Source organism: Plecotus auritus, assembly GCF_963455305.1.
Source record: "Plecotus auritus genome assembly, chromosome: 8".
NCBI classification, from domain to species: Eukaryota; Metazoa; Chordata; class Mammalia; order Chiroptera; family Vespertilionidae; genus Plecotus; species Plecotus auritus.
Window position 1 is genome coordinate 103,551,127 of NC_137782.1, and position 15,434 is coordinate 103,566,560.

The 15,434-nt window shown below is 50.9% G+C and overlaps 1 protein-coding gene across 50 annotated transcripts in view; it reads right to left on the bottom strand.

Annotated features, from left to right (window-relative positions):
* MAP4K4 (mitogen-activated protein kinase kinase kinase kinase 4) overlaps positions 1-15,434 on the bottom strand; it is a 183,695-nt gene that overhangs the window by 11,630 nt on the left and 156,631 nt on the right. For 12 of the 50 annotated variants that reach the window (XM_080684138.1, XM_080684144.1, XM_080684128.1 and 9 more), the window contains 9 exons: positions 14,490-14,596; positions 13,291-13,442; positions 12,488-12,585; positions 10,370-10,545; positions 9,812-9,935; positions 8,709-8,900; positions 6,694-6,811; positions 6,252-6,422; positions 358-501 (listed from right to left, as the gene is read on the bottom strand). In XM_080684138.1, coding sequence (XP_080540264.1) covers positions 358-501; positions 6,252-6,422; positions 6,694-6,811; positions 8,709-8,900; positions 9,812-9,935; positions 10,370-10,545; positions 12,488-12,585; positions 13,291-13,442; positions 14,490-14,596 — 1,282 coding nt within the window. The remainder of the gene's footprint in view (positions 1-357; positions 502-6,251; positions 6,423-6,693; positions 6,812-8,708; positions 8,901-9,811; positions 9,936-10,369; positions 10,546-12,487; positions 12,586-13,290; positions 13,443-14,489; positions 14,597-15,434) is intronic. The other 38 variants (XM_080684139.1, XM_080684129.1, XM_080684151.1 and 35 more) reach the window with 7 other exon arrangements.

The following is a 15,434-nucleotide window of genomic DNA, read 5'->3' on the forward strand; positions in this document are numbered from 1 at the left end:
AGGCTGCTCCTCAGAGGGACGGGGTTAGGGTGCACCCGGGGTTAGGGCACACCCGGGGTTAGGGTGCACCAGGTGTCAGAGCGCACCCGGGGTCAGGGCGCACCCAGGGTCAGAGTGCATGCGGGGTCAGGGCGCACCCGGGGGTAGGGTGCACCTGGGGGTAGGGCGCACCTGGGGTTAGAGTGCACCCAGGGGTAGGGTACACCCGGGGTTAGCGTGTGCAGCGGGTCACACCTGATCTGGCTGTATCTCATTTCATTTAGCCATTACTTCAGAAACTGAGGTAGCTGAAGGTCAGTGCTAGGAGGTGCTGTTTTAAACAGTACTACAATCCTGCTTTACTGAGCAAATACTTACCAGATATTGTCACCAAAACATTCAAGCCTTCGAGGACATCCATTTGCTGAAATCGTCTTCGGTTGATCAGAGGATATACCTTCCCTTGGCCACTTCTGTCCAGCAGCATCAGGCCACTTTCTGTTCCCACTAACAAATTCACTCCTGTTTCAAGGACACAGACAGGCCTGGGTTACACTGTGCTTGGCAGGCAGGCAGGCTGGGGGCATGGAGAGGGAGCCACCTGGCTGGCAGAGTGGTTTCCTAACTCACCCCCAGAAAGAAATGCCGGCAGTCACAGGTGAGTAGTCAAGTGATGGGGACATATTTACTCAGATAGAGAAAAGGATGTGAGGGGGAAAGTGAGCAAACTGCACCCCGCTCTCCACATCCACCAGCTCTATGCTCGCCTAGCTCCCCAGACTGCCTCGGGCTCACATCTCCTTGGTATTAGAGCTCACTCGCCACACTAGACAAGGAACAAGCCTTCGTCTCACTTCCTTCTCCACCGCTATTTCCATGGAAAGGGCTGCATACAGCCCTTCAGTGGTCTGGCTTCTGTCATGAGGCTAAGGTTCTCTTACACAGCGGTGGCCAACCGGTGGTCCGTGAGGTCCGAAAGATTGGCGACCGCTGCTCTTACAGACACTCCCCGTCATCACCAAGAAAGAAGCTGCACTTGCCCTCAGCCCCTGCCTTCCCCCCCACTCGCCCCCACCCCCCGACCACCTGGCTTCTGGCTTTGCCGAGTGTCCCCCCCCCCCCCCCGGCTCATTTCCACACACCCCTTGCTGTGTGGCTATTGGAGCAGCACCTCTGAACCACTGACTCCTAACTCCATCCCGTCCTTCCCTGGCGCGGCCCGTTTTCCCCAAGACCATGCCTGGGGGGTACAGCACCCCTGTCCTTTCCCAGGACTGTACACCAAACTTCTCCCTCCCAAGCCCTCATCGAGCCAGACTGCACTTCAGCGACCTCGCCACAACAGCCTAGGTGAGCATTTGAAATCTGCCCCTTGAGCCAAATTACTTATCACCCACTCCTTCCCCAAGTGCACTTTCTTCCTTGGTCTGAACTAACTTTGAACATGGAGCAGAGATCACCTATAGTCCCAGGGGCCTGGGCACACACATTCGCACTAATTCCCTAAACTGGGAAATAAAATAACTGAGACAGGAAATCAAGTATCTGTGCTTTTAGGAATTGTTCAATCAACATTTTCCGGTAGATGAAATGATACAGAACAAAGTATGTATTTCTTGAACCCCATGGTCCACGTTTTGTTACACGCATATCCTCCTATATAATAAAAGGGTAATATGCAAATTAACCCTAACAGTGGAACGACCAGTCGCTATGATGTGCACTGACCATCAGGGGGCAGACGCTCAACGCAGGAGCTGCCCCCTGGTGGTCAGTGCGCTCCCACAGAGGGAGCTCCGCTCAGCCACAAGCCGGGCTGACGGCTGCAGCGGTGGTGGGCGGGAGCCTCTCCCACCTCCTTCGCAGTGCACATCCCCCAAGGGTTCCCGGGCTGCCAGAGGGATGTCTGACTGCCAGCTTAGGGACTGGGCCTAAGCTGGCAGGTGGACATCCCCCGAGGGGTCCCAGACTGCGAGAGGGTGCAGGCCGGGCTGAGGGACCAATCGCCCCCCCTCCCAGTGCACGAATTTTCGTACACTGGGCCTCTAATACTAGTATATGTTCCCGACTTCCAGAAATCTTCACATGAAGAATACTCACTTCCAGCTCACCCTCCCAGCAGGCTCCCAGCTCCCTGCCTGCTCACCCTCCCAGCAGGCTCCCAGCTCCTTGTTCACCCTTCCAGCAGGCTCCCAGCTCCCTGTCTGTTCACCCTTCCAGCAGGCTCTCAGCTCCCTGCTCACCCTTCCCAGCAGGCTCCCGGCTCCCTGTTCACCCTCCCAGCAGGCTCCTGGCTCTCTGTTCTGACATGAGCAGGTGGAACCCCGCCTCAGCAAGCCTAGTGAGGAGACTATGAGCACCTGGGGCCTGGGAAAAGCAGGACCTGGAGTTTACACAGGTCCTTACTGTCACTGCTACTTAAACTCAGCACAAACTCCAGCAGCCCGGGAAGGGCAGCACACAGGAACTGCAGCTCTAGGTGGGTCGAAGGGAGGCAGGCAGGGGGCTACAGCACCCAGCGGGAGGTACGCCGGGGAGCTACCCTGAGGCCTCGCACAAGCACTGGCACAGCCACCTCTGAATCCCCAATGCAGAGCACATGGCGAACTCCTGAGTCCAGAGACCAGTGTGCCAACTTCTGACGACAGTGCGATGACCGTGAAAGCGCCACTGCCACCGTCAAGCACGGATAGCTCGCCCTTCCCTTGCGCACTGTACAGGAGCATGCCGCCCACAACCCACCAACCATGGGTCTCCCGGTCTAGTGTGGCCTCATGTGACAGCTGTCAGCCTGACAAACAATGAAATCACTTCAGAAAACCGGAGGGGAGCCCCTGGAATTTGGAGGAAAGGGAAAAATCTGAGTAGTCACTCCCTATCTTGAGTGATCCTTAAAATTAAACAAAACCATCAAGAATAATCATCATCTGTACAACATAAAGAAAAAGGCCTCACGTGCACATGGCTTCCTCTGTCACCTGTAATTAGGATTTCAGAACGTGCCATCTAAATAGCCTGGCCACCTTCCACGGTGAGTGCCAAGGTCAGCCAACGGCCACAGATGGCTACTGTGCACCTGAACTGTGTCTGGTCCAACTGAGGAAACACTTCTCCTCGAATTCACTGAAATGTAAGTAGCCGCCTGAGGCCAGTGGCCACCATGCAGTCAGTGGGCATGGCTGACACTGGTTTCACTAACGAGGAAACATCCTGGCTTTCAACTAGCTCAGGGGTGACACTTTCCCCGGCTTACAACAGGCCCTGCTCTTACAAAGTCAGTTCCTTAACAGACACAGCACGCGTGAGGGCACGACTCTGTGCTGGGAAGAACAGCCGCCACCTTGCCCAGGTTACCACAAGAGATGGGACGGCCTGCTCTGTTCCCCGGAGCCCGTCTCAGGTGGCCGCTTTGCTGAGGATCAAAGCAGAGCTCATTTGGACGTTGTTCTTAGTGTTTCCCTCCACACCTAAGTGAGGTGATTCTAAGCAGCTTTAAATTTATTTGCAGTAGATAAAACAAAACGTTAACTGACAGAGCTGCTGTCGGACAGGTCCGTTCCAAAGGCTTCACTTCATTTCACAATATTCCAGCACCTTCCTGGTCAACCTTCAATATCAAGTACCTAAAAACATCTACATCAAAGATCTGGTAATATCCACCCGAAATATGAGCCTTGTGAAATCTATTATTTGTGGTTTCCAAAAATAAATAGCATTCAAATACCAATCACAATTTTACAGTAAGAAAAAAATAAATAAAAGATAATGCTGAAACATCTTTTCACACGCACAGAACTGCAGTTGGGTTGGCCCTCACACCCCACCTTCCACGTTGCCAGCACATACTTCCTGGCTCTGTGCCAAGTGTCAAGAGCCAGTGCCAAAGAGACATGACCGTCACTGGGAGACCACCCCTGAGAGACGAGGGGCCTAGGAGACAGTGAGCTCACATGCTGCAATGACTTCCCATAAATACAGTTTAAACCTCTGGCTGCTAGATGTAATTAAATGTTTGCTAACTGTTCAGAGGCGCGTGGTGCTAGGAACTGTGAGTGCAGTCGGAGGAACCTGGCGCAGGCTGCCGGGAGAGCTGTATAACACGTGATTTAAATTTCCTTTAAATTCCATGGTAAGTTCAATATTACATAGTTAGCTGCAGATAATCTATATATATAAAAGGCTAATATGCGAAGTGTCCTCTTGGGAGTTGGACTGGGAGACCGGGAGTTCGATCACTCGCTATGACATGTGCTGACCACCAGGGGGCAGCACGGAACGAAGGAAGGTCCAGGCCGGCAGCCTGCAGCCAGGGAAGGGAGGCACCAGCCAGCAGCTGGAAGGTCCCAATCGGTTCTGATCACCAGCCAGGCCTAGGGACCCTACCTGTGCACGAATTTCATGCACTGGGCCTCTAGTTCATTCTGAATGTAAGGATGGAAACAATCATGTTAAAAAATGTGTTAAAATAATCCTGGCTGTGAAGGAGAAGACTGCCTTATTAAAAAATATAATAAATATACAGCAATTTATTCTCAAGCATTTTCCCTGAAAGTACAAAAAAGCGAAGGCACCCAACAATGGCCAGCAGGACAGAAACGCTGTGATTCCCACTGCAGAGAAACACTCCGAGTCCACCTCTCAGGTGCTTGGGTCCATCCAGCCCGCCCTCTACAAGGCCGACTTGACCTTCACAGTAACAGCAGCCTCCCTGGTGACCCAGCCGCTGAGCAACTCAAACACACCGGCTCGTAAACACGTGTCCGCTCTAAGGCATTCCCAGTCTTTTCTTCTCACACAGTGATAAATGAAAGTCCCACTTCACTTTTAAAAACATTGGCTCAAGTCACTCCTATTTTTCTCAGAGGTATTGAAGACGTTAATTAGGAAAAAGAAGAATTTTAGTTAAAAAAAATAAGTTAATGGCACATAGAATGGGGCCCAGCACTTGGCAGGACATTAGAGGAATATAAAATTAGTGTAGAAGCATTATGGATAAAAATAATGTCAATTTCTAAAAATGAACATATTTAACACTTTTTGCACTGGACGTAACGATCATTTTTGATGACGTGAACACCCCGATGGCCTGTGCAGAGGTGATGGATGGCCCAGCCCCGGGAGTGGCCTCGGCACTCAGGGCCGCGGGTACCGACGCCCTTGGCTGCGGTCACCTGAGCCTGATTACCCAAATGGCTTGTTTCCTTGCCTGGCAGTAATAAAGAAACATTCTTATGATCATTAGGGGGTTTAAAACACTCAGTAGTGACAAGGACACAAGTCCAGATCTCAAGGAATAAAAGAGAAAGCAGGTATGTCTGCAACGGGCAGAGGAGACAAGCCCTCCAGACCCCGGAGGAGGCTGAGCAGCGTGTGAGGGAGGAGCCAGGTGGGAGGAAGGTTATCAAATGCAGGGTCCTTCTTCACAGACAGGACGAGGGACCCCTTGAGGGTCAGAGGTGAATGTGGGGCTTCATGTCAGCCTCAGGGTGAGGAGAGCTGGCCCAGCCCCTGTGGAGAACGCAGACGACACTCCAGGAACATGCATGAGGAAAATGTGCTGGACTCCACCAATGAGAGAACTGCGTGTGTCCCATGCACATACTGGCGATGTCCAGGGAGTAAGAAACTTTCCTGAGTAGAAGCAGGGTCCCTGTTAAAGACAGCAGAGCTGGCGTTTACGGGGAGAACACACCCAGTGAGGGGCTGGGAGCAGGGGAGTCCAGGATCCGGTCAGCGAGCAGTGAGGAAGGGCAGAGCGGACGGCAGAGAGGGCGGTATAGTGTGGGGCAGAGTCTGTGTGCGGCCCTCCCCGAGGCCGGTCTGCATGCGGTCACCTACACTGCAGCGGTTGGGGAAGGCACCCCCACAGCCAGCGGCCCTGCCAGTGGCACCTGCTTCTAAAGCGTCAAGCCCACGGCACAGGCAGCAAGGAAATCAAGCTCAGTGACACACCCAAAGAAAAGAATTCGACACATTTCTCCCTTTTCCCCACAAATATGAACCAAACCCAGTGTCTTCCTGTCCTTCACTTTGCTTCTTTCCACGAAGAAATGGAGACGAGCCCTTCTTCCCAATCCCTGGTGGCTGGACAGGTGGCAGCGAGCCCAGTACCGCCCGCTGCCCGGCAGAAACAGGGATGGGACCACAGGCACCTGCCATCTCGTCCTGAGCACCTCTTCAAAAAATCCCCAAACTGCGCCACTGCCCTTCTCTAAAAGACCAGACTACCGCTCACAACAATACAAGGGCCAGAGTGGCAGGAGGCTACCTACCCCACAAGGCAGCACACAGGATCTCAGAGTTAAACCTCTTCTTGTATTTGCGGATCTCTGGGGTGTCGCTCTGTGGCCTAGTGTTGGTGGGATTCACATTGACCACTGAGCCCTTCCGGGTAGGATCTTGCCTTATGGCTTCCGGTCTCATTCCATCACAGGAAAATCCCACTGAAACACAGTACACTTGGAATTATTTTCTGTTCACGCCAACACTGTTCCTGCCTCCCTCCCCCTCTCCGAGGAAATATTCATGGCCATAACTAAGTCTTTGTTCAGGAAAAGAAGTTTGTAGGAGATGGATGTGGAAAAAGGAAGTCAACTATGCAGCTCACTGCAAATAAGGCAATGCAAGCAGGAGAGGTGTGCTGGAGGCACCAGAGAGCAACGCAAAGGGCCACGTCCTGGGTGCCAGCTGCTTGCTTGCTGCTATTTTACTTACCCACGGAAGTCACTGTGGTGCCACTAGATGGAGAGATCTGCAGTAATCTGGGGTCTATAAAAGGTGTAAAGGAGGAGGAGGATTTGTGTTTCTGGAGTGTGCTACTAGCGGACTGAGTCTGCAATGTAAATTTCAATTTTATTAATACAATGACATGAGAAAGGCAAACATTAAAACATCCCAACCCACTCCGAAACTGCACTGTTCCCAAAGCCAGGCCTGTCCTCCTGCATCACCCTCCGCAGTAGCCCAAGGGGCCTGCGTGTGCACACACTCCACGGCATGCGTGGATCCTCCCAGGAGCACTGTGCACAGGCCAGGAACGCTGCACGCTGCCAATCCATCTACACTTCCAGCTCCTAGTCGTTTAAAACAAATAATAATGATGAAATCTCCTAAAGGAGGTTGGAAATGTCTTGATCTCAATTCATCAATTTCTGAATTTACTTTCCTGTCCAAAAAAGTCCAATTAATCTATGTTGGAATCCGGGCAAATCTTAACTTTATGTTACTTTTTGTAAAGTGAGCCTCTTGGCAGAAAGCAAGGGGAGCGCTGGCGGTCCCGCATTAGATGTGTCACCATCAGACAGCATCACACAGGGCTCAGGAGTGAGCGGTGCAAACGGCAAAAGAGGCTGCAGCCCTTGCTCTTTTAGGAGCACTAGTGTTTTGGTTAATAATGTAACTTAAGAGAAAAAAACACAAGGAAAGTGAAACAAATTGTTAAGTGAAAATGTAATGACAATTAAAAACAAAACAAACAGAAAATAAACTTGCCGGTTTAGTGGGTTAAGGGGTGTAGTAAATACTGTGCAGTAGAGCAAAATGGAGCAAAACTGAAATGCAACTATAAAAGAGGATGTGTGTGCAGGCGGAGGACACAGAACCTGTCTGCTCCAGGGCTGGCGCCCGTACCGTCTCCCCACATGGGCAGCTCATCGCCTGTCCTGGAGCCAATGCCGTCCTCGGCTCCCAGCTGCCCCCACGGGCTTCCTGCCCTTGACCAGTGGCCAGCCCAGCCGATGCCCAGTCTTGTGCTGAGCCTGCCTTGGAAACAGTCGACGTGCCCCTGCTCCTCAGGGGGTAAGGATCATTCTGATTCTTTCTAACAAGGGAACCAAAATAGAAGCAGGCAGGCAGACCAGCAGTTACAGGTTCCCAGCAACAAGACTGGCGGAAGCGACCTGCCACCTCTGACCTCCTTCAAATCTTAAGACAAATGCACTTAAATCTAACCTCCCAAGAAATCAAATCACGGTTCAGTTCAGTAACAGGTGCTCATGGTGCACTGCGTCACTGCCCAGGGGAAGGGGCGTGACCTGTCCCGAAGAGTGAAGATCACCTAGCGCCCGAAGGAGGCCACAGCCAAGCCCCGAGGCCCACGCCAGGCTTCACATTAAAAGCACACTCAGACCTTCCTGCTTAAAACCCTACGTGTTTAGGTTTCCCCCAAAAAAACACTTGGCCTCTTCTTAAACTCTGAGTACTGTGGATTTCAAAGGGAAGAAATCTTTGACAGGGTTGGTGAAAACAAATCAGCAGTGCCTCCCCAACAGAAAGCCAGCCAGCCCTGTCTGCAGGACACGCCTGCTCCGATGGCAAGCTTGCCCAAGGGAGGCCACATCTGCTTTACCAACTGCTTCTGCTTTCTTCATTGGATAAAAGTAAGGAAGATTCCACAAATGACCCTGAGAGTTTCATGTCAAACACATAATGGCTCTGAGAACAAAGCAATCACTTCATTTAGACTTTTGGGAAGTAAACTGAACACAAAAAGCCATGCAGCTACACTGACCGCGAGACCAGGGAAGTGCGCTGCAGGAGTGGGGGAGACTGGTCCGTTATGGGATTTGTATGCAGATCTGAGCCATGTTACTTGGGGGTAGGGGGCGAGGAGGTGACAGAAGAAAGCGGGTGGGGAAGGCAGGGGGAGGGACGTGGGAGGTCTGCTCTGCACACTCGCTACCAGGCAGCAGGTCTAACCTAGGAGAGCAGCCAGCATGGGCAAGACCTACCTCATTAGCAGTGAGCTTGTCCTGGGGTGTCTGTGGGGACATGGTGGGTGTCGGCTGGCTGGAAGATGGGGAGGAGGAGGTGGAGGAAGTGGAGGAGGAATGGCTTTGCTGTAAGAGATCTGGCAAGAGGTGAATGCGCCCGGCAAAGCCATTGCTCTCATGATGGCTGGCTCGCTTTTGGTCAACTGTACTCTGTAGAAAAAACAGGCACACTTGTCTCGCTCAGGCGCCGCTGGAGCTGCCTACGCCCCTGACAACTGCCTCTGCTCAGGTCTGTGTGACTGACGAGGCGGGGGCGGCTGCTACTCGTCTCCCTGCTGACGCCCAGGCAGGGCCAGCAGCACGAAGGCACCCGCCCGGGCGGCACCGTGCGGCACCCATCTGCTCTGCCTGCCACCCTAGCTGCCATTACCGAAACCACAAGCAGTGGCTTTTCTTTTTAAATCTTTCTGTCTAAAGCTCTAGAAAGTGCCCGTCGCTTCTTTGAATTCTGGTCTTTTCCACGTTCTTCTCCCTTTCCACCCGAATGCACTGCCACAGCATGAGACACACTCAGGGAAAAGTCAATGTGCTGGGCAGGTACCTATTCTATTTAAAGGAGAAGCAGACACCTGTCCTCACAGCTCAGCGAAGCAATGGACAGACAGCTGTAAGGCGGTCACCCAACTGAGCGCACCTGGGCGGGGCATTAACGATCTGCGGGAAGGGGGCGAGCATTTGGGACACACAAGAGAGACCTCCGCCTGCTACTGCACGGGCCCTCCTGCCTGGCTCAGCTCACACGCTCTCTGCAGGGCCCCCGGCGCGGCCCTGGCTCGCAGCCTCCTGAAGGCCGCCCTGTGGCTTTCCTACTCTAGACACAGACAGACTCCGCGCGGTGCTGAGACTGCTGGGGGGCGTGCAGAGGCAGCGATGCAGGGGCGCCACCAGCCCTGCTCCTGACATGCAGCTCACACCTGCCGCCCTGGCCCAGACACTCAGCCCTCGGGCCTTGTTAACATGAGAACAGATGATGATGTAGAAACAGCATGAGGAGTGGATGAGCAAGTGGGTTAATGACTCAGGAGAAGCTCAGCCTGACAAGTGTGTGGAGACATGGGTACCTGGCGGACAATCAGCGTGCCCTCCTTGGACGGGGTCATGACTGGCTCACTCTCCACATCGTCATGGACAATCATGGTTCTCACGGATTCTGTCTCCCCATTGCTCAAATTCAGAGATGACCTACTGAGAAAAAACCAGAGGTGAAGGACCGTAAATACCATAAGCTGAGGATATTCTGTCTACACTTCTCACCTTCTCAAGGTCATTAAAAGATCAGGCCACAAGTAGACTATTTCCTTAAGGAAAGCAAATACTTATCACTTTCCCTTCAACAAACAAGTTCCTGCTGGCACAGTTTGTTTTTGAGCAAAAAAATCACAATGAATGCTTATGGTTAAAGTAGTTAAACCAATCAGAAATTTCCCTTTTATTGGACTTTCAAATTAAAAAGAAAAATGGAACTACACAGGGGGACTGGGGAGAGGCACTGGCATGCACGCACATGGGCGGCTGACCACGCTCCATGCTCGCGGTCTCAAGACAGGTCAGGGAACCACCTGGCCCTGGGGCAGACAGACTCAGTGAAGCTCTCCCGTCTAAATACACCCAGGACTGACGCTGCTCTGCTGTCCTCTGGTCCGGACATGGGTTCCCCGACCCCTTCTTGCTCTGCATCGTCGTCTTCCTCGTCCGTCGTCCCCGACTCCTCGCTGGACGAGGAGTAGTCTGTCACCTTGTGCGGTGGCCGCACGTCCTCCACTGCTCGCAGCTCTTTGGCCAGTGCAGTCAAGTCCTAACGCGGGGACAGAAAAGAGTGAGCCAGGGCGGGGAGAGGAGAGAGCAGCAAGGAATGAGACGTTCACTTTCACCATTAGTAAAAGAGCCACAACCTCAGTTTTGGAAAACTGTGTGGTCGAGTATTTACCAGTATATGAAGGTGAATTCTTCTGACAAAAAAGACCAAGCAGTCAAACAGTCCAAATCTCATACCAAAAAACCCACCAGAACCTACTTATGATAAGCTGCTAGCATTTTTTCTCAACTATACAATACAATTCTAGATAAAAAATGTATGTAGACAGATCCTTGGAATTTGTTATGAAGATACCTGCCAATGTAACAGAGTCTTCTTTAAAAAACATATATTTTTTTTTTATTTCAGAGAGGAAGAGAAGAGGGAGAGAGAAAAACATCAATGATGAGAATTACTGATTGGCTGCCTCCTGCACGTCCCACACTGGGGATCAAGCCCGCAACCCGAGCATGTGCCCTGACCGGGAATAGAACCAGGACCTCCTGGATCACAGGTGGAAGCTCAACCACTGAGCCATGCCGACACAAAGTCTTCTTTTAAGGAGAATATCCATCTGTCCCTGCCTTACCCCAAATCTTCAAATTATCACCTTGCAGTGGTGCCAGTGAATGTGAACATCAGAGAGAAATCACAGGAAAAGTTTCCCTTTTCTACTCTACACTGAGCTATTTTAAGACTCAATCAATTATCTCTATATATAAAAGCCTAAGCGACCAGCCAACTGGTGCTCTGACGTGCACTGACCACCAGGGGGCAGGTGCTTAGGGCAGGAGCTGCCAAGCTGTGGTGACTTGGCAGCTGCAGATCTTGGGTGACACACTCGGAACCAGAGAGGAAGGAGCCCGATTCCGAGAACCTCCCTCTCGCAATCCAGGACCTCATCTGTGCACGAATCCCGTGCACCGGGCCTCTGGTCCAAATATAATTACCAAGTGCGACTATTATTCATAGTCCACATTTCATACAGAAGTCTAAAGTTTATCTTTCTACTTGGGAATTTTATTTTAAAACAATGACTTTTTACAAAGCAGGCCTTGTAGCCTTTCCCCCGGCAGTTCCACCAGAGTTTTCTTCTCCCCAGTGAGAAGCATGTTTCCTTTCTTTGAGCCTGAGCCTCTGAAATCATAGTGACCAAGTATGGACCTTGAGCCTTGCTAACCATTGCATGAATACAGTGTGGCTTTTTAAAAAGTTCTTTTTTAAAACTATAGTTAATAACAAAAAATGCATGCAGCAAATTTTGTGTGTTAAAAAGATGAAGCAAAAGATAAGGGCTTTATCATTCTAGAAAAGAATAAAAGATAAACTGAGGAAGGAAAAGCAATGCAGGTGGAGTACAAGCTGAGTGTGAAAGGCGGTTGGAATGGCTCCGGTGTTTCCAGAGACGGCTTACCACTTCACTCTGCGTCCGGCAGCCGTGTTGTCGGCGGGGCGGGAGCACAGCACGGGGAGCACGGAGAGAGGGAGACGGAGCACAGAACTCATCAAGCAGGAAATCACAGTTCCAACAGGTGCACAATCCGCAATGTGTGCAGAGACAGGGTCGGTTAGTGCAGCAGGGGTTACAGGAGGAGCATGGAAAAGTCACAGCTGCCTCTCTAGGTACCAAAAGGCGGAACTTAAATAACAGGTGATGTTAAAAAGGGGATGGAAAAGATTCTAAAGCCAGTATTACAAACGCCCAGCTCATCTAGAATGCGCCGTAGAGGCTAATGCAAAGCAAAGAGATAAAGGCTTTCTTTCTTTTGTATTTTTCTTAGTGACTAAGTTGGGAGGGGCATAAATGTGTCTGAGGGTTATGGCCTTCATTCTAATCCCTCACTTCTGTGAGGGCCCACAGAAAGGCGTGCCCTCAAAGGCATGCTCACAGCAGGAAGATCTCCCCACGCCCTGAGGGAGCACGAGGCTGCGCATGCCTTACCGCAGGTTTCACAGGTCTGAACACTTCTCTTTTGTCTTCAGTTTTTTTTGCTGCATTTTCAAGGCGCTGAGATGGAGAGCCTTCAGATTTAGATGATGCTGTGAAATTCAAGAGAGACAAGAAAGGCAGATACATACAAGCATCCAGATGGTGCTATAAGGCAGACTGGCCCATCAGCCTTTGCTTCTCCCCCTCGCCCCTGCCCACTGCTCTCAGCCTCTGGGCAGGGTCTCCACACGCCAGTCTGTACGCCTGGGCTTCTGACTCCTACCCAGACTCCATCATCACCACTCTCTACTTAACACATCCTCACAGAACCTTGTCATGTCAATAACATAACCTATTATGATGAGTAGGTTTAAATACCCGTTAACGCCAATACTGATGGAGTCTGTAGTAAAAGAAGTAGGTTCAAAAATCAGCTCAGACATTTAGCTAATCACCTTGGACAAGCTACTCAATCTCACTGAACTGGTTACTGCGGTCTGTAAAGTGGATACACAGTAAGTGTATCTCATGAGGTTATGATGAAGATGAAATGAGACAACACAGGTGAAGCGCTCACAGTGCGAGGTATGTGTAAGCTCTCAGAAGTCAACTCTCGTATTAAAATTATGTTGACTACCTGTGCCATTACAACCTACGCTGTGACCGTGTCCTATGACATGCACTGTGCAAACACCAGGCAGCTCCCATGGCTGGGAGGCCTTCAGTGCACTACTCAGAGCCTAGTGTTACTAACGGGGTGGTGGGGGGGGGGGGGGGGGGCGGTGAGAGCGGAGGGGTACAGAAAGGCACCCTACATCTCACTCGGAAGCGCTCCCCAGAGCCGCTCTGAGAGCCAGGGTGAGAGCCGGGCTGGGATCCCGAGTTGCTGGATCCTGAAGAGCTTCCGCTGCCAGGCCTGGGCGCCAGCTTTTCCACTCTCTCCCACAGCAGCCGGGGCTCGATGCTGCTGTCGGGAAAGAAGGGGAGAGAACAGCTCATGCATTAACCAAGATGCAGCATCGAGCTGTATGCACAAACACAGGTATGATGAGAGCCTACACACAGGAAGCTCTAACGTTCTTCATGGTTTTTATCTCATGTACCCCAACAAACCAAATATGTAAATGATATCCTACCATTAGCAGACCCAAAATCTTCATTAGGCAAAGCTAATGCTATTGTTGGGTCTAGAAGTGTCACCATTTCTGACATAGCAACATTATAAAAAATCCACTTATACAAATTATGCACAAAATTATACTGTTTCCGGGCTGCTGCTCCCAGCCGACCACACTGGTCTCCAGAGCTGACACTACACAGCGTCCTCCTCTGTGTGGCTGTGACAGGGAGCACGGGTGGATGCGACCTGCCGGGCCTGGCAGAGGCAGGGGCTACAGGGCCCAGAGGACACGAGGCACACCCAGTCCCAGGAGAGCCCGGCCCACCTGCTCACCAAGGACTAGGGGGCTCTGCGGCTCCTGGACAACCCCACCTCCAGCACAGAGGACCTGAGGCTCGGTAAGGGGCAAGGACAGCAGCGTGGCCTCTTCCTGCTCCGGCCCAGAGGTGGTGGGGACCCCACAGCTTGAGCGGTGGCTACTGGACACTCGACACAGCCAGTGTTACCAAGAAAATCAAGTTTTACTCATTTCATTTTAATGAATTTGCACTCGCATTTAGCTGTATAATCTAGCGGCCACTAGCCTCATGCAGCTAAGAGCTGCGCACAGGACAGAAGAGCTTTACACTGAAAACAGTATTTGGTTAGTTCACTGGTTTACTGCGACTGTAAGCCAACCACGATGTTCTTTAGTGCTGCTTGTCATCTTCGTATTCCCACAGCCCAGGAGACCTCTCAGGGCCTGCCCCACTGCTCTGCACTCATCCTCACAGACAGGTAGTTAATGTATTTCATGGCAGTTTTTCTTTCATAAACTGATAATCTCCTCTTTGCCACAGAAGTTCCCCGAAGGTGACTGTACGTAAGCTGCTCTTAAGTTCCGCCTTCTTTTACCTGGTGGAGTTTCTTTGCCCAGCTTGGTTATTCTGCTGCCCACTGCCCTGAAGCGGGGAATCCCGACGGGACAGCACAGGGGAACGAGACGTTGTTCTCACAGGAACCTTTGGGTAGAAAACACAGCAATCACGTTCCTGAAAATATGAGGGGGAAAAAGATTTCCTTGCCCAAACATTTTCTACAGCAGTCCTAATTCTGTTAGCCTCGCTGTCACCGCCCCGCACCACCCGCCCACTCTGCCTCCACTGACACACGGAAGAGAAAACTTGGTCCAGGCAGCGAAGGCGCAGGACCACAGCAGGTGCTTCTGCAGCACCCCCTACCGTGTGGACGGAGGTCTGCTGGCGGGGACATACAAAGCATTTTGCTAAGAAAATGTGAGAATCAGGAAAATAAGCTCAAAGAAACCAAACAATGTCCACAAATGGATCAGTAGGAAACAAAGACTGGTAGGAAGCAAGAAAATATTCAGAGGAAGCAAATTGTAAGTGGAGGAAAAATAAACTAAAATGTGCCTTTATGTTTAATTTCACCATTAAGTAATTACCAAAAAATAAAAATTAAAAAAAAGTTTAAAGCAAAACAAAGCCAAAAAATTCCTCAATTTAAAAAGAACAATGTCTCCTTTTTGAAATTTTTGTTAATGATTTCTCTTTACAAGACCTTTTCTGAAAGTTTAGATAATGGTTAATGTTGAAAATAATCTGTAACTTCTGTATAAACATAAGACAGCTGCTAAAATATAGTCTATCCCCGTGGTTGGCAAACTGCGGCTCGCAAGCCACATGCGGCTCTTTGGCCCCTTGAGTGTGGCTCTTCCACAAAATACCACAGCCTGGGCGAGTCTATTTTGAAGAAGTGGCGTTAGAAGTTTAAGTTTAAAAAATTTGGCTCTCAAAAGAAATTTCAATCGTTGTACTGTTGATATTTGGCTCTGTTGAC